We start from the raw sequence: 26,485 nt of genomic DNA on the forward strand, positions 1-26,485 counted from the left end.
GCCACATTGATTTCTGTGTTTCCAAATTGAACATGTGATCTGTGTTATCTATTTAGTCATAGACTTACATCATTTTTTCAACTGCCTAAACATTTTTTAAAAACTAAGTGGCAGAATTTGTACAACCTGCCCTCACAGCCTTTCTGCGTAGTAAACCCTAGATGGTGCTATAACTATGAGCTACAGTAAAGTGAAAGTATAATAGTTTAAAAGCTGAATATGTGCCCTTGCCTTCTTGTCCTTTTTCCTTCATTCTTGTGATCTACCAGTAAGGATAAGAAAAAAAATAGCTTACTAAGTAGTTAAATGGAAATTGTAAGCAGTTGTCCCTTGGTAGTAAATTAACATTTTAAAAGGATGCAGTTTGGAAACTCTGATTGCAAAGTGTAATTTGTAATTATTGCATTGTTTTCTGGTAAGGTTACTGTTTTATTTTTATGCATTTAACCAATTAGAGATGTTACTTGATTTATGTAATCAATCCTCACTTTTATTAAATCTGAGGGAAACTTTAATGTGCTTTAAACATATATAAAATATGCAAAAAAGTACACATTCTTAATAAATCTAAAAGGGTAGGGAAGAATGAGTTAAAAAAAAGATTGACTTGCCATGCAGAATCAACCACTTTTAACTTTTTGATGTATTTCCTGTGCATATTTTTGTGAAACATGTAATGCATGTAGTGTTCATTTAATATGTAAAATTCTGTATCTCACTCTTTTTTGTATGTTTATAAATCCCTCTTAAATATCTACTCAAGCTCACATTGGGAAGTTCTGTTTACCGTTTTTCTCTCTGACCTGCAATTACTTGCTCTTAATGATGTTACTGTCTTAATATCATTTGAGTCTCTTTACCATCTTTCTTCCCCTCTTCTTTTCTCCCCTGTGTTACTGAGAGCAACAGTCTCCTTGCTAGCAGCCCTGCCTATCCTCTAGTTTTCCTACATTGTTAGCAGGGGCCTGTTTCTTTCTTCAGTGTTTTCTCAAATTCGAAACAGTACATGCTTTAACAAGTGAAACAATGCAAAAATATATAAAGAATATGAGAACTCCTTTAAAAGTGCAAATTGATCATTTTATTATTCCTCTGCCTAAAGTCCTTCAGGTTGCCTTCACAGGAAATTCTGTTTTTTAGCTGATGTAACTCTAGCACATAATAGGTATGGCATTAAAAAATCTACTGGAAAAGTAGGAAGGAGCTCCAGCAAAACCCTGCTAAGCTCAGTGCTAGGGGCTGGTGGGTTATGGCAATGGATGGGGAGGGTACCCGAATTAGGAGGCAGGCTGTAGTGCTCCTTGTTGCACCCAGCTGCTTCCTTCCTGCCTGTGGACATCTGGACCTGTCATCTGCAAAATCCAATTATTGCATCTCATTTCTTCTGTTCACCCTTATCTGAGCCTAACTAGTTGGTTTAGAAGCCATACCAATAAAGCCTCAGAGAACTCAAATCTACACCTAGATAACTTTCTCTTCCCACTGTTTAATAATAAGCACACAGAGCAACAGATCTCTGAGAAGATTCAGTCATTTAACAGGTCATAAACTTTAGACTTAGAATCTTGTCTATAATCACAAAACTACAAATTGATAGAGTCAAGATTCATTCATAGTGTGGGAAGCAGAGTAGATGACCACAACAGCAGGTCCTGAAAAGTCTCTAGTTCTGCCTGACTTGCTCCTGCACAACCAGCCTGACTGCATGTGCCTTCACAAAGGAAGCCTCAGCTGAATTTCACTTTGTCATGGTCTTGAGACTTCTCTTGAAAGGTCATAATCATAGAACATCACTAGGCTTTTTCATTAGCTCAGACACTGGTATTTCTATAGCATTTACTACTTAATCAGCATAATATTTTAATTAAAATCTCTGAAATAAGTGGTACAAGTTGAAAAACCGTGGGTTTAGGGAGAAGACAGAGTATGCAACTCAAGAGCTGGTGTGAGTTTGTTTATGACCCTGGTGAGTCACTTCTTTGGACTTTGTGGCAAAATGCATCTTCTGTAATAAAGGTAGCTGTAAAATAATGTAATTTTGCACTAATTATAAAAATGTGAACCATTCTGTAGGCTATCCTGAGTCCATTTCAGTAAAAAGGTAAAAGTGATTTGTATTCCTTCTAAAGAGAGTAAGAACAGATGTCATGCAAACATTCTGCTCTGTAATCATGTTAACCTGTTTATTTACCTAGAAAGCCTTTCTTTTTCTCTCATACCTACTATAGAGATTAAACCCATACTCTAAGGCATGAATTATGTTATCTACCACCATGTTCCCTCACACACATGCTTTTGCTTTTTTTAATTTATAAATTAATTTAAAAATAAAAACATAAGGAAAAAAAACCTAAAATTAGATAATCTTGACAGCTAAAGGAGTCCTTTCCAAGAAAAAAAGTAAGCCACTTTTGTAGTTGTGTAAATAGCACTGAAATCACTGTAATTCCACATACTCAGCTCAACATCTACTACCATAGAAATTTTCCATTAATAATGCAAGGCACTATTTGTTGATTACCTGTGGAAAGAACTGAGCTGGGAGGTATTTTAAGCATGTTAACCTATGGAAACTATCAGCAGCCCAGGATTATACCAGTGTTATAAGAAGGCATATGCTCTTTGTGATAAGGAAAATCAACACAGCTATCAAGGTCAGCAAACCGCTTTTTCCCTCCAGTTGGCAAAGCACTCCCAGCTCCCGCCTCTCCTCCTCCAGGCTCCTCTTCTGCCCTGCACATGCCGAAATGCCACATATCAAAATAATATAAATTGCTCCCCTTGCTTGTGCTCAGGGCTCAGACCTTGGGAGATTACTCCCCTCTGAGCCCGCCGGTGTGAAATAAACCTCAACACTCCAAGACCTCTGAATGCTGTTTGGTTCTTCCATCAGTGATCCAGTCCAAGTTTTCCAGTATTTTCCATAACATTTGTGTATTTTAACTCTCTAGTGTAGTTTTGAAAGTTGGCCTCAGAGAGAGAGTAAATTACTCTTCTTTTTTTATGGTTGAATCTCCTAATACTTAAAACTGGAATAACTCTGGAGATCAATAGGCTAAAATTTCCTCCAAGAATAATAGCAATTCTACTTGCGATATTACACTTGAACCTTGGAATGGTTCCACTTTCTCATTATATACTGTCTGCTTTTCTGTAGGACTTGTATGACCCAACTTAACTTTTGGCCAAACCTTCGAAATTGGTTGCTTCACAACAAACTTAAAAATATAGAGAGAGTTGCACTCAGGGAAGAAACATGTTATCTCTGTTAGGATTTTACTCGGTTTTATGAACATTTCAATAAAAAAGGTTTCTTTCACCTGGAAGTCTTTATACCATGCATGGCCTCCCAGAACCCTCAGAACCCTCAGAAACCCCAGAACCCTCAGAAATCACACACAATTCTGAGTACAAGTGCATTTTTCTTAGGAACAGGTCCTAGCTCTCATCAAATTCCTAAGGAATTTCATGGCCAAAAAGGTTAAAAACCGTCATTGGGTTTCCATATTAGGAGAAACAATAACCAGGCTTCTTTACTACTTTTTGAACATGGGATTTTTTTGTTTTCAACCTTTATATACCAACTTGACTCACCTTCCTTCCAGGCAGTATTACAGGAAAATGCTAGCTTAAAAGTTTCTTTGAGTCATATTATTTATTGTAAGTACCCAGGAGACATTAGGTTATGGATTTTTCTAATGCTGTTATTAGAATTTGAGTTAAATGTACTTTTATTGAGTTAGACTTTTAAATGATAAATAGAACCTGGGTCCTTTTTAGAATGCTGGAAACCCTGTAACAATGGAAGTATATTCTATCTGTGTCACTCAACACTTAATTCTTAGATATAGTGGTGAGTCTCCTAATTTACTATTTTTGCCATCTGAAATGCCTATTCACTGTAATTTTAGGGTCAGTTGGTTTAAGATATCTCTTCTTTCAATGGAATCTTACCACTCTGCCATGTTCATCAACCCTATTTCATTATTTGTTGATTCACCTCCAAATTTCCTTACTTAGGGTTTCCTTTTGTGTCTTTGGCATCTAGCTTTGCTCAAAGCCACAGTGGTTTAGAGTAAAGCATCTGGGCTGGTTGACTTCCTGGGTAATTTGTGAGCAAGGAGCCTGCAGAGGTTCCCATCCTTCCCCTCCCCTGCCCCCAGACACTCTGTTTAAAAACAAAGTAACAGAAAACTGTTGGCAGTGGTTGTTAGGCAGCAGGATGTTGTGTCTGCTGTGTCTTACCACCTTGCATCAGCATCAGCCGAGACCTCCTCAATTTTTGAGGGTGGGGCAGGGGGTGCTAGGTTCTCCCAGATCATTCTGATGCACAGCCAAAATTGAGAACTACTGGTGTGGGGCATAGCATGGACTTTCAGGTCAGGCTTTGGATGAGTTACTTGATCTTCCTGAGCTCCTGTGTCTCCACTTAAAAATAAGGATTTTTAGAATACTTTTTTGTCATGTGGATTCCAAACATATGTTCAAAGAATTAAGTGCAGTATTTTAATAGTATTCTCTAAATGTGATGGTGGGTATGAAAAGTTACTGTTGATGTGCTATGTCTAGGTGGAGATAAATTAGGAGAGCCAGTTTTAAAACATCTCATCATATGAATTAAGGCTACCTGAAGCTTTTTATTACAGAAAATTATATAGTTCAGTGGGTAAGAATATGAACCCAAGAGCTCATAGTGGCTTTTATTATTTTTATTATTGCATGCTTCCAGAACCAGAAGATTCCTAATATTGTGCCCCCAATGCTTAAGAATTTTTTTCCTTTAAGGTAGTAATTTTAAGGAAAAAATTAATATTTTTTGTGCCTATTAAGTGTGAATAAAATATACATGTTCAGCAACTAGTTTGTTAAATATTATATTGTTTTTGCTGCTTAGATTAGGGTGATAATTGGTTTTAAAATATAACAATGAAAATTGTATGTGATGCATAGCTTTTTTCTGAATCTTTCTGTGCTTAAGATTGCATTAAAACACTGGATAAAAACATTAATAGGAAGTTACTATTTTACAAATCCATCTGGATATAATTATGCTAATGAATATTAAGTAGTACTTAGTTTTCATGAAAAACAATTTCTGAACAATTATAAAAAGTATCAGTAGGGCACTAGATAAAAGGATGTAGCACAGTTTTAGAAAGGACAGAGTAGTATATCTGACCACCTGATGAGCTGGGGAGTTAGTCATCGGTTTTAAATTTATCTTTTTTATTATACTCCATAAACATTTGAAACTGATATATGTAAAACATCTTTTTCTTCAGTAATTGCTTGATAATTAACAGAAGAAAGCTTTTTAATTTCTTGTTATTTTATAAATTAAAAATTATTTTATAGTGCTTGGAGGGATATATATATATATATATATATATATATATATATATATATATTTCTGTTCTCCTTTAGTCCCACTGTGATTTCAACTAATATTTTGCCTCATAGTTCTTTAAGGAATTAGAAACTGTCACATAAGAATTCTGTCATTTTCCCACCGTCAAAGTTGCTCAACTGTCTGCTTTTATCCCTAAACCTTGCCTTCTTCCTGTAATAAAGGAGCAGTGTTCCTGCTTCTGTCCAGGGCCAGCTTCTCCATTTGTCCTGCATATGCCACGCCTTTCAGCTTTTTCATGTTACCCTTCCCTTTCTTATATCAAGTGTTTCTCTGGATCATTCTTGTCAGCACAATGTACTCTAATTTCTTCAAGTATGGTGTCCTTTGACTCCATATCCCTCTCAGGCTGTTGATACCTTCTTATAGTCCTCTATTGAAACTTCGGGAAAGAATAGTCTGTGTGGTTGTTGTACTTCATACCACCTTCTTTCCTCAACATATTCCACTTGTCCTTGCATTCCTACAATGCCATGAAATCACTCTTGGAGTCAACAAATTATCTCCATGTTACCAAATCCATTGTCACTTTGCCATTCCTATTTTACCTAAAATTGACTATTTCCTCAACTTTGTTCTTTAAACACTCTTGTACATTACAGCACACTTCCTTGGTTTTACTCCTATTTCATTAATGTTTTCTTCTCAGTCTCTTTTATTATTACTCATCTGCTTTAACTCTAAATTTTGGAATATCCCGGCTTTTCCTGTGCTTCCTTCCAGTTTTTTGCATCTACATACTTTTCAGGTGACTTATCCAAAAGTCATCTGACTTTAAATATCGTTTATTTACTCAGATGACCCAAATATATACTTCTAGCCCTGACATCTCTCAAGAGTGCCTACTGATATTGTTAATAACTTAGGAACCTCCACTTGGACATTTTATAGTCATCTCAGCTTCTCTTTTAACATCTTTAAATCATCTTATGTCATCTTATAGTTATCTCAGCTTCCCTTGGTCAAAATAGAATTCTTGATTTCCTTCTCGCCCCCATTTCTGAAACCTTCATCTCTGTCTTTTCCCATCTCAGTAAATGGTATCGTCATCATCATTCAGTGTCCTGTAGATTCTCCATCTTAAATCTATCACAGGTTAGTATAATTTTTTTCTATCTATGTGGTATGTAGTAGTTAAAGCTGGTTCTGCAATCAGACAGCCAGGTTCAAATCCTGATTCTCTGTACAGTTTCTGTGACATGGGGCAGGTTACTTAATCTTGATGTATCTCAATGTTCTGTTGGTAAAATGGTAAAATTATTAGAACAGTGCTGGGATATAGCACATACTTTATTCATCCTGGGTATTAGTACTACCGCTCCTACCACTCCCATCCTAGTCAAGCCTTTCATCTCCTACTGTGGCTACTGCATTAGCCTTCTGGTTGTTTTCTGTACCTATATACTTGTCCTCTACTCACCTGCCCCATATTCATTCTAACCCATTCTCCATACAGTACTCACTCTCCAATCACACAGATGATTTTCCTCAAATATAGATCAAATCACATTATTCCCAGGACAAAAACAGTCTGAGGCCTTTGTATTGATTATACTTCCTGTGAACTTGAGACTTAGTGGCTTACAGAGCCTTAAATCTATCCCTTCTAACCTTGCTTAACCTCATCTCTGCCGCACTGATCTTTTCTCACTCTGATACAGCTACATTGCTCATTTTGCTTTGAATGGATTAAGTTACACTCCCTTTAGCATCTTTATACTTTCTGTTTCCTCTGCCTACAGTACACCCTCCCTTATCCTCATCATTAAAAGTCTTTACTTAATACTACTTTTAGAGAGGCCTTCATTGACAACCTAACCAAAAGAAGTCACCCTGAGAGTCTCTCTTCCCTCACCCTTATTTTTAATTATTTAACATTATAAAATATATGTATTTGTTTGTTACCTGCTTTCTTCACTAGAATGTGAGTTCCATAACTCTATCTCTGCATGAGTTGAAACTGTATCTCTAGGCCATAGTTGAGTGCCTGGGTTCACAATAAAGTGATTTGAGAATACAGTTACCTTTATTTTTTGGTTTATTTGTCAACCCTCTTGATATGTAATACAGTGTCTTGAATGGATCCAAGTTCAGGAAAACAGTGCTTTAACTTTTAGGCCTTAAGCTAGATTCAACTTTCAGTTACCAATTAGATTCTTCTTCAAGTGCCTAGCTGGGGTTTCCCAGGATTTGTTGATCACAGAGTTACTGACTTACCTGAATATAACAGACTTGATACAGTTTCTAGTTTAATTTTGTTCTTACATAGCACCCTTTGAGGTCTCATTTTAATGTAATACTTAACTATCAAAATGCTCCCAAATGAGCCAAAATGATTGTCACTTACTGACATTCATCTTGTTAAGACATTGGAAGTTACATTCATCCCATGTTCAGTAGTTCACCTGTGAGTTTAAAGCTCACTATACTGCTTTTAGTTTAATAAACAAAGACCTTGTTTTATGTCACTGGCATCAGAAGTTTCTGTAATTCTAGTGGATAAGGACTTAAGGGGAAAGTTATGACTCAGTAGTGCTAAAAGTGAGGTCACTGGATCTGTGAAATGAAAAACAATACAAGTGACTGAAATATGAGACATCCTTAATTTTAAAGCTGGAAAATTTTCTAAAATAGCTTCATTATTCTGAGCCACAGAACGGACACCACCAACAACACAATAGTGTGCAAGGATTTCTTTTTGTATACTTCACAGCGAGTCCGAATTTCTCTCTAGTAGTGTTGACATAATCTTTTGTACTGTTCACTATCATTTCAATACTGTTGACACTTTCTCCTTGTTCCTCTACTAACAGAGATATATGAATGAAAAGGTCCCTTAAATCTTGTATTTGATTCTCCAAATTAACAAGTTCCTTATGTCTCTGCTCTATTTCTGAGAGCTGTGCTTTAGTGATGTTAATTTCTGTGAGTAAGTTTTCATTAAAAACTTCCCATTTTCCTTGATGAAGCATATCATTTACTTCTTCTTCAGGCACTTCTTTTCCAGCAACTTCTAGCTGATGGAAAATAAATGTCTTGCACTTCTCTTGCTTCGCTGCTATTGTGTCATTGTAGATAAACATGGTTTGCCGAAAATGGCGGAACATGGCAGCATGCTGAGATTTAAGTATCCTTGTGACCACCGATGATGGACCATTATCAGCCTCTGACTTTTTAACTTCTTTTACTAAACCATCCAACCCTCTATTAATATTTTCTGCTTGGATTTTTATCTCCTTTGTAATGCTAGACTCTCTCTTGAGTAGACTAAATCTTCTCATTGAAGCCATCAGACTTTTCTGTTGCTGCCCAAATTTTTTAACATCATCTGTCAAATTGTAAATGCTCTCCTGTAGTTTTTGTATCTCATGTAGGTGTCTCTCAGCTATCGGCTCTCTTTCATAAAGAACAGCCTGCTGCAGAAACACTCCCTGTTCGTCTGCTTCTGTAGTCAACACATGCGTATCTCTGTAGAGTTCGATTTCCTTTGTTCGTTGCTTTAACTCTTGAAGTCGGTCTTTCATCTTCCCTTTCCTCCTATGAAGCAAAAATGATTATGCTGAACAAAGAAAAGTTTGGTATCTTACCCTAATTCCAGTTGGCTTCACATAGCTGTGTCTGTCTCCTAGGAAAAATCATCTTAGTTTTCTGAAAAGATGTTAAATACGTAGAGAACTCAGTAACAATTTCTCATAAAGATAACTTAAACTTGAAAAGTAATGAAAAATAATTTGTAAACTACTTTGCATAAATGCAGGACAACTGTGAGTCCTGTTCAGTTGAGTGAAGTAGCTGAGAAAGCAATGAATGATAAGAGATACAGTTGCTCAGCTGTTTTAGTGTCATGACACTGCCACATAGTAAGTTTTTTCTAGATATAGGAGGGTATATCTCAGAATGGAAGATTCTGCATCTTCAACTTTAAGGATTAAAAGAGCACTCTAAAAGTGCCCTTATTACTAAAGTTATTGTTCCCTGTTAATTTGATCTATATAATGTTAAAAATATACTGATTTTGCTAAATATGCATCATTTCATTAAAATCAGAATAGTGACCGGGCAGCTTCCATATGAGAGCCTTAAGCAATATAGATAGTGTTGAATAAAATTTCTGAGGCTTCTAGATTGATTAACACAGTATTTGGCATAGCTTTGTTTCCTTATCCACTGGATACATATGTAAACATATTCTTGGTTTGATTTATGCTGATTTCCCATTTTAGCATTCCTTTGCAAAGGTAATCCAGACTTTCCTAGAACAAAATTTGTATAAATTCATATTAAGTGATATTTTTACAAACATGACAATATATTTATATTAAATCTCATTCTAGGGATGCTGATAATATTGACATTTATTATACCCTGTGTTGGTGGTTATTCATAGGATCAAATTGATGTACTAATCATATATATATACACACATATATATATGTATATATACATAAAATATGCATACATGCACATATATATACATATATAGTGATGTATATGTATTTATAAAACTAAGTGAATAAAAAGCAAACTTAAAATATTTTCATATTTTCACAGAGCATCTTGACTTTAGAAAGGTATTTAATCATGCCTTTCATGATATATTTATAGATAAGAAGATGCTGTTAGGGAGTGACAAATAGCTTATTGAACCACACATAATGTCAGTGTTTGATATGTTTATGCAAATATTTTTCTATCAGTGATTTAGATGTTATGGAAGGCATATTTACAAAAATATTAGTAGCATAAAATATGGAGAGATCTTTATGTTGAAGTACAGAGTTGGGATTCAAAGATTATCAATATAGAACATTATACTAAAAGTAACAAAAATATGTTTAACTGGGATAGATGTAAAATATTGCACCTGGTTTAGGAAACATCCTCACATCTACATAACGCAAAACCCTTGTGTTCATAGCAGTGCTATGAAAATTACTAGAGATTTCAGTTAGTTACAACCTTTCTATCAGAATTATCAGAATAGTCATGCTTTCGTAAATAATAGTGTGATGTATAGATTTACAAAGAGATTTATTCCACTGACTATGCCTGTCAAAGCAAGTGGGAGAACTGTTAAGTTCCAAATAAGATATTTTGAGAGGTAATTCATAAATTAGGAATTTCCAAACTGTCATGAAAAGGATAAGATTGGTAGACCATAGTATATGGAGAATCATTAGAAGAGATGGAAATATTTGTGCCACGGAAGAGAAAATGTAGGGAATATCTACAACTACTTTCTAAAATTTATAAGTTTGTATATGTAAGGGGGATTAGGATAACTTGACAACACTGCAAAAGGTAGTGGGTGGCAATTACATGGGAAAGATTTGATTTAATATAAAAAAGATTTTTCAAAGAAGTAGAGCTGCTCCAAGGTGGAATGAACTGCTTCATGAGATAATAATCTTACCATCACAGGAGCTGTGAAGGATGTTCTTGAATGATGACACAGTCAAGGATTTAGAAATGATGGCTGCATTGCATAAATGTTAAACCAATATCCTAATTATATTCCCTTGGTTTTAAAGGACTGACATTTTTTCAAATAATTATTGGGGTTTACTCTGAAGAGTGTAAAATGCTCTAGTATATTTTCGATAATAACCACCCTGCACAGTTACTATCTGAGGGGAGATGCACAATGTACAATTAAACAGGTAAATGGGATAATTTTGTATCTTTAGGTTATTAGGCAAGGTCTCTCTAAGGAGGTGTTTGAGCTGTGAGACCTAAATGTTGAGAAGATGAAGACCCAACGGAATTTATCTTGTATACAGGAGATGGGGTGCCAAGGCAATGAATGGGACTAATGTAGTAAGAATTAATATACTAATGTATTTAATGCCTTATGAAATGGCTTATGACATATTCTGTCTGGTCTCATTTCATCAGCCAAGATATGCTTGATTATGCCACAGAAATATCTAGTCCCTAAATCTTGGTGGCTTAAAAAACAGAAATATATTTTTTGCTCACACTTCATATTCATGTTGGGTTGGCAGAGGCTCTGGTTGCCATCTTGGTCACTCAGAGACCTAAGCTCCACCTTCCTGAATGTGGTAGGTCAGCAAGGCAGCTGGAAGGACTGGAGAGTCTTTCATAGACATTAAAATGCTATAGCCCTGAAGTGATGCGTGTCACTTTCCTTTACAACTCCTGGACCAACTGAAGGAAGGTGGTAGTGATGTGTAGTCTATCTTTGCTCCCCAAAGGAGAGGAGAATCTGGTTTCTTCCACATCCATTGAATATTATATTTCAGATCTGTACAGTTTAATCAGTTTTCTCACTTTTTCGATGGGAAAATTGAGAACCAGAACATCTTAATGTCTTGCCCTGACCTTGTCAGTAGTAGTACTGGTATATGATGCAAGCTTCCTGGTTGCTAGACCAGTGCTTTTTTCATTATAGGGTATATAATGTAAATTTCCTGGAAAGTACATATTACATCAAGTTGGCATCATCTGTTTGCTCTTTTGTGTTCAATATTTCATTAAGTATTGATGATTATGCTGGTACGAATACTTAAAGACACCTAAAAACATTGGGAAGTGATTGTGGAAACTTCTTCTCATGTGGCAACTTTGCAAAAGCAGAATTACCACCCGTGATTTATTATAGTGTTGCTGAAGACTAACCTTCAGTGTGGAGGGAGTTGGATGCTAAAATCAGTTAGCTTGAGGATTTATCTTGAAATGCTCCCTAGTATTCCTTGGTTTAGTGTTATTTATTACTTCCTTACCTATATGCTCTCTCTAGTATTACAAAGTTGATGCCGAAAATAAATTATTCCCCGAAGTGTTTAAGATGTCATGTTGCTTTTGATATAGCCATAACCATTTTTTTTCTAAAACTGCCTTTTTTAAAATATGATTTTTATTTTCCTCAAATTGATACAGATACAAAATTTAAGAAGGCTTATGGAGAGACACAGTTGACTTCTGCCTGCCCCACCACACCCACCTTCCAGTTTCCCATTCCCAAAGGTCATTTTCACCTCCTTAGCTATATGTTGCTTTCAAACTCATTTCTAGGTAATTTGCTTGTCTCAGTTCTCAGTTTTAAATATTATATTGAATCTCTGCTATGAAAAATGTGGATTTAACTTTCTCTTAAACCCCCATCCTTCTCACAGTTTTTCCCTCGCAATATAGTTTATTACAATTTTTGGTTAATCAATATCCTGTGTACTGCATTATTATGACTACCCAGGTATTACATATACTAGAGCCATATAAAGTACTCTGGTTATATTTCCTTTCTTGAATAATTTTTTTCATTGGTTATAGGCCTTTTCAGTGGATAGAGCTAAGAAATGTGTATTTTACTTTAGAAAGCTTTTCATTGAAATATTTACACATATACAGGAAGTACCAAAAACAAAAATGTATAATTTGATACTTATACCCACATAACTACCACACAGACCAACAGATGAAAGCTTAAATAATTACCTAAGCTTTTGAGTTTCATTTTGTACATATGTATGACTAATTCATTCTAAAGCTCTTCAATTGAACTGAAAATATCCTCTTAATATATTAAAGTATAGTAGGTATTCTTTTTCTTTTATTTCATTTTATTATTTCATCTTTTGAGACTTCTTTCCTGGAGCCCTTTAGTGTGACATGATTTACCATACAGCTGTTGTGTTGGAATTTTTTTTCTCCGTTTTTACATAGTACCTCCTCCTCCTGATGCCTGGTTCCTCACCTCTATTCTTGGTATATGCCCTTGACATGGGGGTAAACCATAGCTTCCTCCCAAAATGTAAATGTGGTGATAACTTGCATTTTTGAAAATGTTTTTTTTCTATCCTTGTATCTGAATGATGTATTTTCTGTGGGTATAATTCTTACCTAGAAATTATGTACCCTTAGAATTTTTAAAAAACTTTCTGCATTTTCTTCTAACTTCCTTTGTTGGCCCTGAAATAATCTGCCATCTGATTCCTGATATTTTGTATAAGATCTTTTTTAAAAATTTCCTTTCATGAATTTAAGGATTTTTGTGGGGAGGGTCCTGAATTTTAAAAGAATTTTATCTTCTCCATTTTCTTTGTATTCTTTTCTTTGAAATTACTCTTATTGGGATGTTGACTTTTCTTAACTGTTCCTCTAATTTTCTTAGTGTCTGAAAGGTAAAGTGACTCACAAAATGACTCACAGAGGCCATATAACTAAAAAGTGGCAGAGCCTTCAGATATGTCTACATGATTGCATATCTGTTCTTTTTCCTTATTCATAGTGAATAGAAGTACTTATTCCTAGTGAAATGTACTACAAATGAAGTTGATCTGTATCAAATATTGTATTATGTTATTGGTATAAGTACTGCATTTAAATGGAAAAAGTTCTTGCAGGAGGTAATAAAGCTTTATTATATCTAAAATAATTACATTGTTTTAAGATTTATTAGCATCTTTAATATAATCAGAAAAAATTAAGCACTTTATAATTTAGAAGAGGAAAAAGAGTTCTAAGCTCATTGACCTATGTCACAGAAAGTGTCTAAGAAATTTTGAATCCTTCACCGTGCAGAAATTGGGATTGTTATATTTTCTTATTCTTTAGTTCAGTCATAGGCTAAGATAGATAGGAAGTGAGGTATACTTCATTCCTATTTAAGTACACAGATTTCTGTTTCCTATTGTACTAACCTGTTCCTATGAATTCTTACAGTGTATATAGTAGATATGCTGTTTGTTGCACCGTTTTTTTTTTTTTTTTAACTGATTTGTGTTCCTGGTAATATGGGTAAAAGAAAAGACTAACAGTAGTAGAAAGTTAGATGAAAAATGGAGTGGGGGGTATCAAAACCAAACAGATTTTTATTTTTTGGCCTTAGAATTAAGTCCCATCTAGTGCTTATATAATGTCTAAATAGCTTTTAATAATCTTTGAATTTCAAAGTTCTCCAAGACTGCAATATCTACAATTTTCTCTTTTGTTTCATGGCTTGGAATAAATACTGAAACAGTAACATTTTTATGGCTGGACTTTTCTTTTTTCTAAAATAGAAATGAATGATGAATACCATGAAAAGCCTTTTTATGAAGCATCATCGTTTAAAAAAAAGTGTTAAGGAACAGAGTATTTTAGAAAGATATTGTATCGTAGTCTATCTGCAAAGCTTTTGGGAAGGTGAATTTTATTATTGCTGATTTTTGGAAACCAAGATATTTACTCTGACTCTTGTAAAAGTTGTCCTCTCCTAGGTTTCTGTTCTTTGAAGAATAGCTTCCTAGAGTATTGCACTTTCATATTGGAATAAAGTGTACTCTAAGGACTCTTCAAAATTTATTCATATGTATTTTATCTTCATTAATCTTAATAAATTTGCTAGCAAAAGAAAAGTATTCCAAATCTTTTTTCTGTAGACCTCTATATGTTACTAATACTAAAAGAAAAACAGAGTCAGATTTCTTTTCAGTGCTATATATCATGAAATGCATGTTTATATAAATCAACTATAAAGTATATACTGTGTTCTTCTTGGTTTATAGATCCTATGTATTCATTTGTTTCTTTTGATAGCTTGAAGTATACTTATGTTAAAGTTCCTTTAGAGTATTTCTGCTTTCTTAGTAGCAAATTCCTTTTTTGTCGTGGCCCCTGATTATTTCTCTTGGTGGTGGGCAAGTATATTTAGTGAAGAACTTTGTCCGTAGTTTATCTCCTGTGGGGAGTGACGTTATACAAGATATATGAATTTATCTTCAGTGGGGAATGAAGTATACATTCTTACAGTTTTGTGGTTGTCACCACTAAGGCCAATGGAGTTTGCCCACTGTAGCCCAGGGACTGATTTTTCTCTAGTGAAATTTATAGTCTGAACAGATACCTCACTTCCTTCTGTAATCTTGGACAAACCAACAGAGATTTTCCTGTCTTAGAATACAGACTATATTCTATTTTTTCTAGTTCACTACTTCATCTAGGAAACTCAATTTTAATTTCTGGTTATGCACGGACCCTAATCCTCAGTCTCTAAGGGAAGGTATTTGCTTCTAGTAGCTCATGAAGTTAAGTGTAATTCCTACTCTCCACTTTGGTTTATGAGTGTGTTTTCTCATTCTAACACTTGGCAATGTCCCTTTCTTCAGATGTAATGATACATTTAAAAAATCTGTCTTTTTTTTCTTAAGATTATATCAAACACTCTTCTGTAGTAAGAGGGAGGAATTTCTGAATCTGTACATCTTGACTGAAATCCATAGGTTTAACCTTTACAGAGTTAACATAATTTAGAATGTTCACCAAATCCTTGTTCATCTGTGCAAAATTGACTTAATGTAGGTACTCAAGGGCATGTACATGCTATATAGAAATTTCATTTCTTACTAGTTGCATACTCGTTACTACATGTGTAATGATTTCTAATTTAATTGCTTAATCTTATTAGAATATTAGGCAAAGTGAGGCATCTAAGCATATTAGAATTTAAAAGTTGGAAAAGACAGAGTTCATGAAAGCATAAATATTAATCTGATACTGTGAAATCATTTAATTAACTTAGGCTGGGTGAAACTAATGAGGCCACCATTTTATGCAGTCTTTTCTGTACCTTAAATTTATTTTCTTATTATCAGAAGAGTTCTATCTAAATACGAATCATCTTTTAGCATGTTTAACTTACTGCATTTCTAAATGGTTTGAATCCTGTCATTAAATGACTATATCTTTGAGTCTAAATATAATATTTGCAAAAAGAAAGTTGGAGTTCTAATTTATAAATACTACAATCAACTTTGACAGTTTATTCTGGGAAATAGAAAAGTAAACTTGAGTAACTCAAATAAAAGTTTCTCCACCCTATTGCAGATAGGGAACATTTCCCGGGAACAGAAATATGAATAAAATTTACATAATGCTTTAATATGCCCTAGGATAGCTATTATATATATATATATATATATATATATATTTTTTTTTTAAGTAAGACATTTCTTTCTATAGTTGTTACATTGATTAAATATTTCAAGAAATGTAATCAGGCTTTATCTAACATAAACTGAAATATTTTTTTGTGAATGAAGACATCTTGCAGCATTTCCCTAGTTCAAGGTGAAAACAGTTGTTACTGGAATAGTCACCTCTTTAGCTACTTAAAATGAGGAAAGCAAACTAAGAAAAATTTATTGAATATATTCTAAATTTAAATTTTTTTATAATGTATTCTTTCAGTGCTTTTTTATTCTACTTTTTATTTACTGTAATTAAATTGTTAAATTAACTTGTTTAATGTAATAAGATTGTTTTTGCTTAATATTAAGACTCAGTAAACTCATGTGATTAAAGTAAGCTGTACATACATAAAATGATTTTTATATTCAAATTAAAATTTTATTTTTACATTTAAAATTGCATAGCCAACTTTCAAGCCCACCCTTAAAACATTAATTAAAAGTTATTTTTATTTGAATGGTTAATTATTACATTCTACATGGTAACAATTATAAAGTAACTTTGTAAAATAACATTTTAAAAATGTAAAAGTGTTCTCTGAAGCAGTCACACCATGGCTAATTTATAGTTTGTCTATAAAAGAATTTCAAGTTTATTTTTATAGTATCTGATTTTCTCATTTTCCCAAAATGAGAAGTTATATTTTAAAGGACTTAGAAGAAAAAGTTAGCTTTGATTATAGTGGTCTACTAAGAGCTTTAAACCCAAATCGCATTTAGTATATAGGTAGTAAATGTGAGATCAGCTGTCTGTAGTCCAAATCTGAGCAAAACAAGTAACTCTAATTAATCTGTTGAGCTATTTTAAATGTTACAGATTTCAGTTTATGCGTGTCTCACATTAAATAATACCAAAAAAAGAGTGGTATATTTACCTTTATCCTGTTCCTTTTGTTGCTTTTCAACCTGCGACGTTGGAGTCTTGCCTTTGAGAGAAAAACTTGAGTATCATCTGAAATGCTTTGATCAAAAGTGTCTGGCTGATAGTTCACGGGCTAATTTCTGTATGGTTTTCATATAGTTAACTTAATTGAAAGCCAAATAATGAAATCAAATAAGTTAGAGATAAAGTTGTCCTTTTGCTGTTAATATCAAATGAAAAGAACAAATTGCTTACTTCACCCCTGGATAATCTGGTTCTGCCTGTTAGCCGCCCATATTTTAGATTAAGTAATATCATTCAGTGGAGCTAGTAGACAACAGGAAGTCCTTGTTGAACTGCTTACATAGAGTATTTGGCACAGACTGGGTAATTCTAATCCTATATTGTGTATAAAATGTATTACAGAAAAGGGGCTTTATATTTAAACAAAGGTTGCTTTGTTCTTTAGGTATCAACATTTGCTAAATATACAGAATTTGGAATAAATAAGAATGGAAAGAAGCTTGGTATAAAGGCTTGTCCTAATATTTAAAAATGATTGAGTTCTATCGTATTTAAGGAAATCCCAAGGGCTTTACTCATAAAATCATTGAATTTCAGGATTACAATAGCCAGAAATTTCAGGACTCATGTCTTTAAAACTTCCACCCCGCTTTTCTTTTTATAATACTTGTTTTTATTTTAAATTATTAAGTTTCTTCCATAATTTTCAATATAGAAAAGCTACAGTGGTGTGACAAGGTTACACTGTTTATGTCAATATAACAATTCAAAATTAAGTTCGTAGGAAATATTAGAAATGAAATTTCTATGATACTACTACATTTCCTTACACTTCCTTTTTTTCTGCCTGAGTTGTTAACAATATGAGAGTAAGAGGAGGGACATTGCTGTAATATCTATCAAAATAACATTTGCATTTATTCTTTGATTTAGGAGTACCTCTCCCTGGAATTTGTCCCCAGAATAAGAACTCCTTTATATGCTCATTCTTCACAGCACTCTTTGTAAAAACAGAACACTGGGAACAACCCAGAAGTTCTTCCTTCAGTATGGGCCTGGCTGAATAAATGATGAAACACCTGTGTAATGAGCATCATGCTCATTAGTGAAGGATATAGTAATAAAGAAGATTTCTTTATATTGCATCCAAGTAATTTTAGGATTTACTATTTTAAGAAAAAGCATGGTGGTATACGGGAATATGTATAGACTGCTAGCTTTTGAGGAAGAAAAGGAGGGTGAAGATACACACACAAACACCATCTAATCAGTCAATAGCAGTGAATATCCACAGTGACCAAATTGTGGTCTTTAAAATGCCATTTCCCCCATATTTCAAAAAAGAAACAATGTAGGATGAACTAAAGCTAATGAAAATGGTTATCTAGAGGAGAAAGAAAGGAATAGAGAGAGGCAAAGGGACAGAGGTGGAACATAGTTCTTTTTGATTATACCTTGTTTTTATAGTTTTGAATTTGGAACCATATAAATGTTTTAAAAATTAAATCTTAAAATAAAAAAACCACCTCTAAGAAGCAAAAGCAGCCAGAAACAAATGAACCTAGCTATATATATATCTAGATAGTGGCATAATCACACAGAGAAGGATTTTTATAAGTAATGTTAAAACCCAGTATTTTGACTGCATATCCTATGGGATATATCTTGGAGACGAGAATAACCACAAAGAGATTCTAACCTGCATTTAGTAGTCTTATTTTTAGTATTAATATTGTTATGTTGAAACCCTTAATTATATATACTGTAGGATAAAGCAAGTTAATGTCAGTGTTACTAGGAACTATAGTTTTCAGCATAAGAAGAAAAGATACAAATAAAGCAAAGTAAACACTTGATAATAGTTGATGGTATATGGTTATGAACTCGGGAATTAAATTTTTTTTTCTTAAAAAAACACATTTTTCCTAGCTTTGTACACTGAAAAACTCCAGATGTAATGGCAAATCGATAGCCATAAATGTCCATAGCACCCAGAATCTGATCTAAAAATACTACAGATCCTTCTGAAAGGAACCAGGGCTCCTTTGGGAAGTGGTTGATTCCATATCTGGGACATTGTTTCTTATGAGAAAGCAAAGAAGCTTCCAAAGACTTGGCCTTTACAAAAAGAACACAGGAGCCAACACAAAGGAGACTCCTGCTGGACAAAAATGGGTAACTTTGAGCTCCAAACAGAACAGTAACTACAAAAATTGAAACACATTGAGTATATTTTTAAAATCCATGAAGTCATAATGATATCCCCCCACAAACTAAAGAAATAACATGATCACCATAGGGGATTGATAGAACATTGATACATTATTATGGAAATTAGGAAATTAAGGCAAAGGATCCAACATTTATCTTGACTTTTCTCTGAATTGTATCTTAAGAGTCATTAAATAGTTGAAGAAAGCTTACTGTTTAAAACGCAAGTAAATGCAGAAGGAATATAGAACTAGAAAAGTCATGATTTTATAAGCTCTTTATAAACTAAGGGAACTAAACTGCTAAAATCATTAGGTGAAAGGTTAATAGGGAATTTTATTTTGGATGAATCAGGCTGACTGCCGCTGAATCCACTGATCCATTTCAACACTGCTAAAGCGGTACAACCAGATTTTATAATCCATGAAATGTGCTTGCTAAAAGACTTCAACTTGAAACTCATCCAGCCTGTACATCTGACAACCAGATAGAGGAAATACAGGGTTTGTTAAATGACCTCAGGGGAAGATAATCGGCCAAGTCCTAAACTTGGGAAATTCTAGAGAAAAACGACTTGTTTTGTTTTACAAATAAATAACATGGGAAGAAATGTGGTGGTGTTGCAGGGGTGGGGGGTGTTGGGTGGGGGACAATATTGATTCAGAAAGACTTAAAGAACTAATTGTAAATATCTGGTTTGGATCTGAATTTAAGTATCACGCTTGTAAAAAGATATTGAGGAATATTAATTTTGTTAGGTGTGATAGTGTTATTGTGATAATGTTTTTTAATTTTTTAATTTTTGGGTGAAGTGGCGTGACTGAGGGGGGAAAAGTGGAAGATTTGTAGGTAAGCAAGAATGCCATACTGTTGCTAATATTTAAATACTGGTGATAAGGGTTCATTAGATTTATTATTCTATATATTTATTAAATAACGTATATTTGCCTTGGAAATGTTTAACAAACACTGACCAAGACAGTGTTTTATTAAACTTTTTGACCTCTGCCATCTGATAGGCAAATAGGGTATTTTGTGGTAATTCCTTTTTTTTTTTTTTTTTTTTTTAGATCTTACTTTGTTTTTTTATATTATTGGTCCCCAACTTCTTCCTAACTGGGTATAATGTTTATTATTTATTATGCCCAGTGCTGTGCCGTGTAAATTAGATAGAAGTGACCCACTTCTCCAGTAAATGGTACATTTATGTGGACTCATTCACACATTTGAAATGCTGATGAGCTCAACTATTACAAGCTCAGAATGAATATTGGGTATTTAAAATGATACAGTTTACATTTTAAGAAGATAAGGATGTAATGTGAATTTGAACTGATGGCTGAGGGCTGTGGAAACTTGTCCACTTCTTTTCTTTTTGTAGCTTTTTCTGTTGGCCTGTTGACCTATTACTGCTTGTTTTCTTGACATTTCTCTTTACCTGATCTCCCTTTTATAATCCAATTCTTACCAACTTATTTTAGCAGTAATCAATACAGGAAAAATGATGAAATAGATATTACAGTACTCCCTTACAGAACCAGTTCATTATGTAATCAGTAGGCTTAAAACTTCAGAATAAGAACAGAGTCACAATTTTTTTAAGTGATTATATATTTGCTAAGAAACTACTTCATTTATGTCTCTCTAGGTTGGCAAATAAACAAGACAAGGAAGGGGCATTAGGAGAAGCTGATGTGATTGAATGTCTGTCTCTGGAAAAATTGGCCAATGAGCACAAGAGCCTATGTCAAATAGTAAGTTTTTGGGGTTTTTTTGCCCATTGAAATATGTTCTGTATAACTTAGTTTTTGTTTATAAAGGTGCTAGGCAGTTAGGTGGTAGGCAGCTAACAAAATAATTTATTGGTGTTTTAAAATAATTTTTTTTTTTACCCAGGAAATCATATTCTCACTGTTGTGTTGATAGTACTTAATACTATAATTTGTTTTCAGTTTAGTTGTACTGACTTCCATAAACTATGTTTTGTGATTTCAAAGACTTTTGATTTGCTATACAAACACATCATGATGTAAATTTTGTAAAATGGTAAAGAAAAGTATTAGATACAAAATTTAAACACAGGAGAGGTTTATAATGAGTTTTGAAGAATCACATCAGGAGAGTTATACAGTGTTATGAAGGATGGACAGAGTATTTAATCATTTATTCTGGTTTTCAGAAGATGATCTTTAGGCTGTCAATCTCAAAAGATACTTGCTGTTATAAATTTCCCTGGGTATAAGGAATTAAAAGTTTCTACTATTTTTAATAAATAGGGTATTTTTCTTCTGGAGATTCAATTTTGTCTTCCAATGAGTTTGTGTAAAATTTTTACTGGCACTATTGACTTCTTGTACCTCATTATCTCTCATAACTTACAGATACTATCCATAAAATACTTCAACCCCTATGTATTGTTAGCAATCATTGCAAAGGCATGTTTTGTTAAGTTAAATAAGCAGATGCCTCATATTAATTTAAAAAGTTAATTTGGTTTGTCAGTAGTTATACTTAATGGTTTATGAATAGATTTTTGTGGAGAACTTTAACTTTTAATCTGTACATCAAATTGCTATTTTTCAGGAACCTTGTTCAGCAGTCTTGGGATATGGAAAGAAAATCGACAAGTCCATTAAAAAAGGCCTTTATTGGTTGCTACATAATATTGCAAGAGATTTTGATGCCTTAAGTGAACGCATCCAAAAAGACACAACAGAACAACGTGCTCTTGAAGAACAAGAAAAACAAGAAAGGGCTGAAAGAGTGCGAAAATTAAGAGAAGAAAGGTAAGTAGAATAATTTTGTATCACAACGTATTTGTAAAGTCAACAACACTACAAGTTTATGAAGACTGTTTTAGTTTTGTCTGTTCGGTTTCCTTTTCTGTATGAAGAAGACAGACACTAGGTAAATTTTCTGTCTTATAGGTCTTTTCTACACAAATATGGGTGTTGGATTCTAATTTTCCTAGTTATGGTATTATAGTAATTAAATTTATTCCTTAGGTATTAATTATTTCCCAGCATTTTAAGATTTTTATCACTTATTTCTTAGGGTACCTTAGTGCAGTGGTTCTCAGTCCATGGGGCAGTTCTGTTTCTGAGAACCTTTTTTTTTGCCCGTCACAGCAGGGGAAGGTGGAGTGCTGCTGGATCAAGTGGGTAGAGGCTGGGGATGCTGCTGAACATCCTGTGACACACAGGACTCTCTCCACAACAAAGAGTTACTAGGCCCAATCTGTCAATAGATTGAGAAACTCTTCTTTAGTCTCAGCAAAGATAGAAGATAAGCTGTTAGTGGATCCATCGATTGAAGCAAAATCAGACCTTCAACACTAATTTTGTCAGAAAGTAGGCTAAATTGCATTATCTCAGGTTTTTAAGATATATTTTTAAAATTTTTTCAAACTGTTACCTGAAAAAAAACTTTTATACCTAAATTGAACAAACTCTGAATTAAAGTAGAAGATTACATAAATTCTACTACAGAATTATTTGTAATAATTTTAATGCTGCTAGAAAGTACTCAGATTGATTAGAAGTTGAAAATCCCTAGATTTTCTTTTTTCCTCTACTGGATTGTTACAGGGTTGGGGAGGGGAGAAATGAAAAGATTTTTAAGTGAACTACTGTAAAATCCAAAGTTTTCTTTCATCTAAACAATATTGGCCTTCTCTGTTGAGAATACAGCCAGTGATTCTGTCACATCTTCCTATGTTAACAGAAAGTAACCGTACTAGAGGAGGTAAGGATTTAAAAATATTGGTAACTGCTTAGTCACTGTGTTGTATATTTTAAACTAATATAAGATGGTATACAATAATGATACTTCAATTTTTAAAAAAAAGAAGAAAAAATCCAAAACAATATTGGCTTTCCTTATGCTTTAACAGAGTTGCAGCCTGATAGATCAGACGTGATAAACTACCCTACCCCTTGGTGAGGCTTCTGTGAGAGGCTCTGTTGCACTGTCGAGGAAATCCTCTGATTGTTGGTATCTTTCATGTAACCAGAGATAGGACTTAAAGGAAGGAAATGTTTGTGGGGATAACTCTCTACCCCCAAGTACTTGATAATATGAGCAGGTCATTCACTAGGTCTCTTTTGATGCCAATGTGAGGTTTTAGTTCTATACAAATCTTTGGTTTTCTATCCTAGTGTATATTTTCATGACATTAAGCTCAGTAAAACCAGTCATTCATGTAGGGATACCTTTTATATATTTATAAAAATAATATGGCCATACTTTTCTGAACTCCTTTGTTTCCTGCATTAAGAAAACAAACAAAAATAAAAAGAATATTGAGTTGGATAAAAGAAATCTAATGTCAATCCTTTTTTTTTATTTTTTATTTTCTAAGATTTTACCTTGTCTATAAAGATACTACAGATCACATTATGGCAGGCTTTTGTGGTACCCATTATCCTTTCCTCCTTTCTCTTAATTTTGTCACTTTTGATCTGAGGCCCCTTGTTGAGCAGAGACTCTGTAGTTAAAAGCAAATAGGCATTTAGAGAGAAGTGATTTTAAAAACACAAAAAACTTTTAACTTCATTAAATTGAACCTAATAGTTTCAGATACTTTTGAAGAAAAAATAAGACATGCTATTGTTGGTATCTGAAAATAGTATATTGATACTAGATACCTGAAATTGCTTACTGATAAATGAATAACATTAATAACAATTACTGTAGTATAAGTATGTTCATTTATAGAGTGCTTTCACATATATTAATTTATCTGAAAGAACCTTATGAGGTGGGTATTTTTATCCACATTTATGGGAAAACAGGCTCAAATATATAGCTGCCATGTCCAAGGTCACAGAGGTGGGAAATTGTGGATCTCTAAATCTTGGCTTCTGAGGTTCAAAGTGAAAGTATATGTCTTTTCATCATAGAAAATAATTAATAAATATAATAGTAAGGAATATTCATATTGCTATACTAAGAGTCTAGTTGCAGATCTACAATATTTATTCTGTATTCAGCTACTTGTTTTTGTAACATCACTTTTCATGTATGGGGCAACTATCAAACATAGAGTAAATGTTTCAGTAGTAACTATATGGAAATACTTAATCTGAGTGATATAGGCAACTTATTTTTATAGCCTCTTCTACTATAATGCAGGGTATTACAGAGCAACAGCTATTATCTAGTTTATACTGATGTGATGTACAACTTGACCCCCCTTAACACAAGGGCTTACTGTCTGTTAACATCAGTAGGAAGAGGACAGCATTTGTTTGGGAGAGTAATTGATAAATATAAACCCTAGCACATGGAAAAACAATTAATATGCACCACTGATATAAAGAAGTCAGTCATAGGGAATGTCATTTTTGTCAGCATTTTTTCCTTTCAAAACTCAAATGGTTAATCTTTACATGAGGGTAGAAGCCTGTTACCTGCTTGCATAAGGACTTCCAAAAATCTCTCAGTAATTCAAAGCTATGTCCAGACATTTAATTACTAAATTTATTAGGTTAAACCTATTGCAAGTGCTCTTAATAAATGTGGTTCATCATTTTCTCATAAGGAATTTCAATTTTTTTTCTCAAACATTAGAGAACAAAGAGAGCGTGAGCAGGCTGAACTTGATGGAACCAGCGGTCTTGCTGAGTTGGATCCGGAACCAGTAATTGTTAATCCTTTCCAGCCAATATCATCTGTAATTATTGAGGTATGGATGGTAGCAAATGTAATTTTTATATCAAGTTTTAAAGTTTGGAAGTTGGGAAAGAAGGCAGGGAAATAGAGAGTAGTGTTTTACCAGAGGTTGATTATGTCTATAAAAGGAAGTAAGTGGAAGACACAGGTAAAAGATTTGCTGCTTTTTCTTCTGTTTGAAATTTACCTTCTGTTCTAGGTAAGGAAAGATGACTTCAAAATGAATTGAAAACGAAAATGAAGATTGAATATAGTAACTATCATAGTTGCTAATGTGATAAATCTTTTTTGTCTTTTATTTCATTATAGTAATAACGTTTAATTTACATTGTCTTTGCCCCTGCATTGCTGTTTCTTTACAGCAATATTAGATGCTTATGATACATTAGAGTATGTAAATCATTTTCTAATTGTTTTCCCAAGATACTAAAGAATGTTTGAAACTATAACAAAGTCCTGTACATCTGAATATAATTAATTTTTATTTTTATTGTCAGAAGTTTTACCAAAATTAATTTGTAGATTTTAATCATGAAGACATTAAAGGGGTGTGTGTGTGTGCATGTGCAAGTGTGTGTGTGTCTGTATACCTGTATCTTTGTTTTCATTTTCTGTTGGTACAGAGTTTGCATTGGCCCCGCTTTAATCTCCCTCAGCAGTCATGCCTCCTGAGAGGCAGAGCTTCCTAAACTTCTCCATTCACGCAGAATTGAATGAAACCTCTGGCTTGCTGGTCCCGCCTGTATGTTTTCCATTGCTCTTCCCCCGTCACTGCCTCCTTCCACACAGGTGCTCATCCAGAAAGGTGGATCATTATTTCTTCCTTGGGGCTGCTGCTGAGGAGGGAGGCAGCTCCACAGGTAAGAAGATGATTGGAGAGATTTGCTTTACTTTGCAAAATAATTGTTAATATGAGCTATTTTGTCTTATGTTAGGTACCAGAAGAATAACTGTATTTAACCTTTTCATTAACGCCATTGTATTTGCCTTAAGTATGTGCTTTCCTAAGTACAGTAAAGCAGTCTTTACCTGGAGCTATTTTGTCTCTATCTTATTAAACATTATGTGTGTCAAGTTTTATTTTATGTACTTTAAAAAATATTGGTAGAGAAGAAGGAAATCAAGTTTAACTTTTCACTTTGAAACACTAATTTATTTGTGTAACAAAGTTTGCCTTGTAAATAATGACCAATTATTTTATAGTATCATGATTATAAATTACTTAGAAGGCATTAGTGCTTCTACCAACTAATATATAACAAAAGATGTAAACAATAGTGGTGTTCAGCATATTATCTTATATTGAATGCCCCTGAATTAATTTGTGGCAAAGGAAAGTAC

At 33.6% G+C, this 26,485-nt stretch overlaps 2 protein-coding genes across 3 annotated transcripts in view; one reads left to right on the forward strand and one right to left on the reverse strand.

The window, feature by feature from the left end:
• Positions 1–26,485, forward strand: part of ARL13B (ADP ribosylation factor like GTPase 13B) — an 81,540-nt gene that overhangs the window by 17,443 nt on the left and 37,612 nt on the right. For both annotated transcript variants that reach the window (XM_036899040.2, XM_036899047.2), the window contains exons 4-6: positions 21,120–21,225; positions 22,055–22,257; positions 25,043–25,157. In XM_036899040.2, coding sequence (XP_036754935.2) covers positions 21,120–21,225; positions 22,055–22,257; positions 25,043–25,157 — 424 coding nt within the window. The remainder of the gene's footprint in view (positions 1–21,119; positions 21,226–22,054; positions 22,258–25,042; positions 25,158–26,485) is intronic.
• On the reverse strand, positions 5,400–17,689 carry STX19 (syntaxin 19). The gene is made up of 2 exons (XM_036899061.2): positions 17,250–17,689; positions 5,400–8,944 (listed from the first exon to the last, which is right to left on the reverse strand). The coding sequence occupies exon 2, from the start codon at positions 8,929–8,931 to the stop codon at positions 8,047–8,049; it is 885 nt and encodes a 294-aa protein (XP_036754956.1). The 5' UTR covers positions 8,932–8,944; positions 17,250–17,689; the 3' UTR covers positions 5,400–8,046.

This window comes from Manis pentadactyla, chromosome 1 (genome assembly GCF_030020395.1).
Source record: "Manis pentadactyla isolate mManPen7 chromosome 1, mManPen7.hap1, whole genome shotgun sequence".
Taxonomy (NCBI): Eukaryota; Metazoa; Chordata; class Mammalia; order Pholidota; family Manidae; genus Manis; species Manis pentadactyla.

Coding starts and splice junctions, on each gene's coding strand:
- STX19 (XM_036899061.2), bottom strand. CDS start 8,931: ATGAAAGACCGACTTCAAGAGTTAAAGCAACGAACAAAGGAAATCGAA.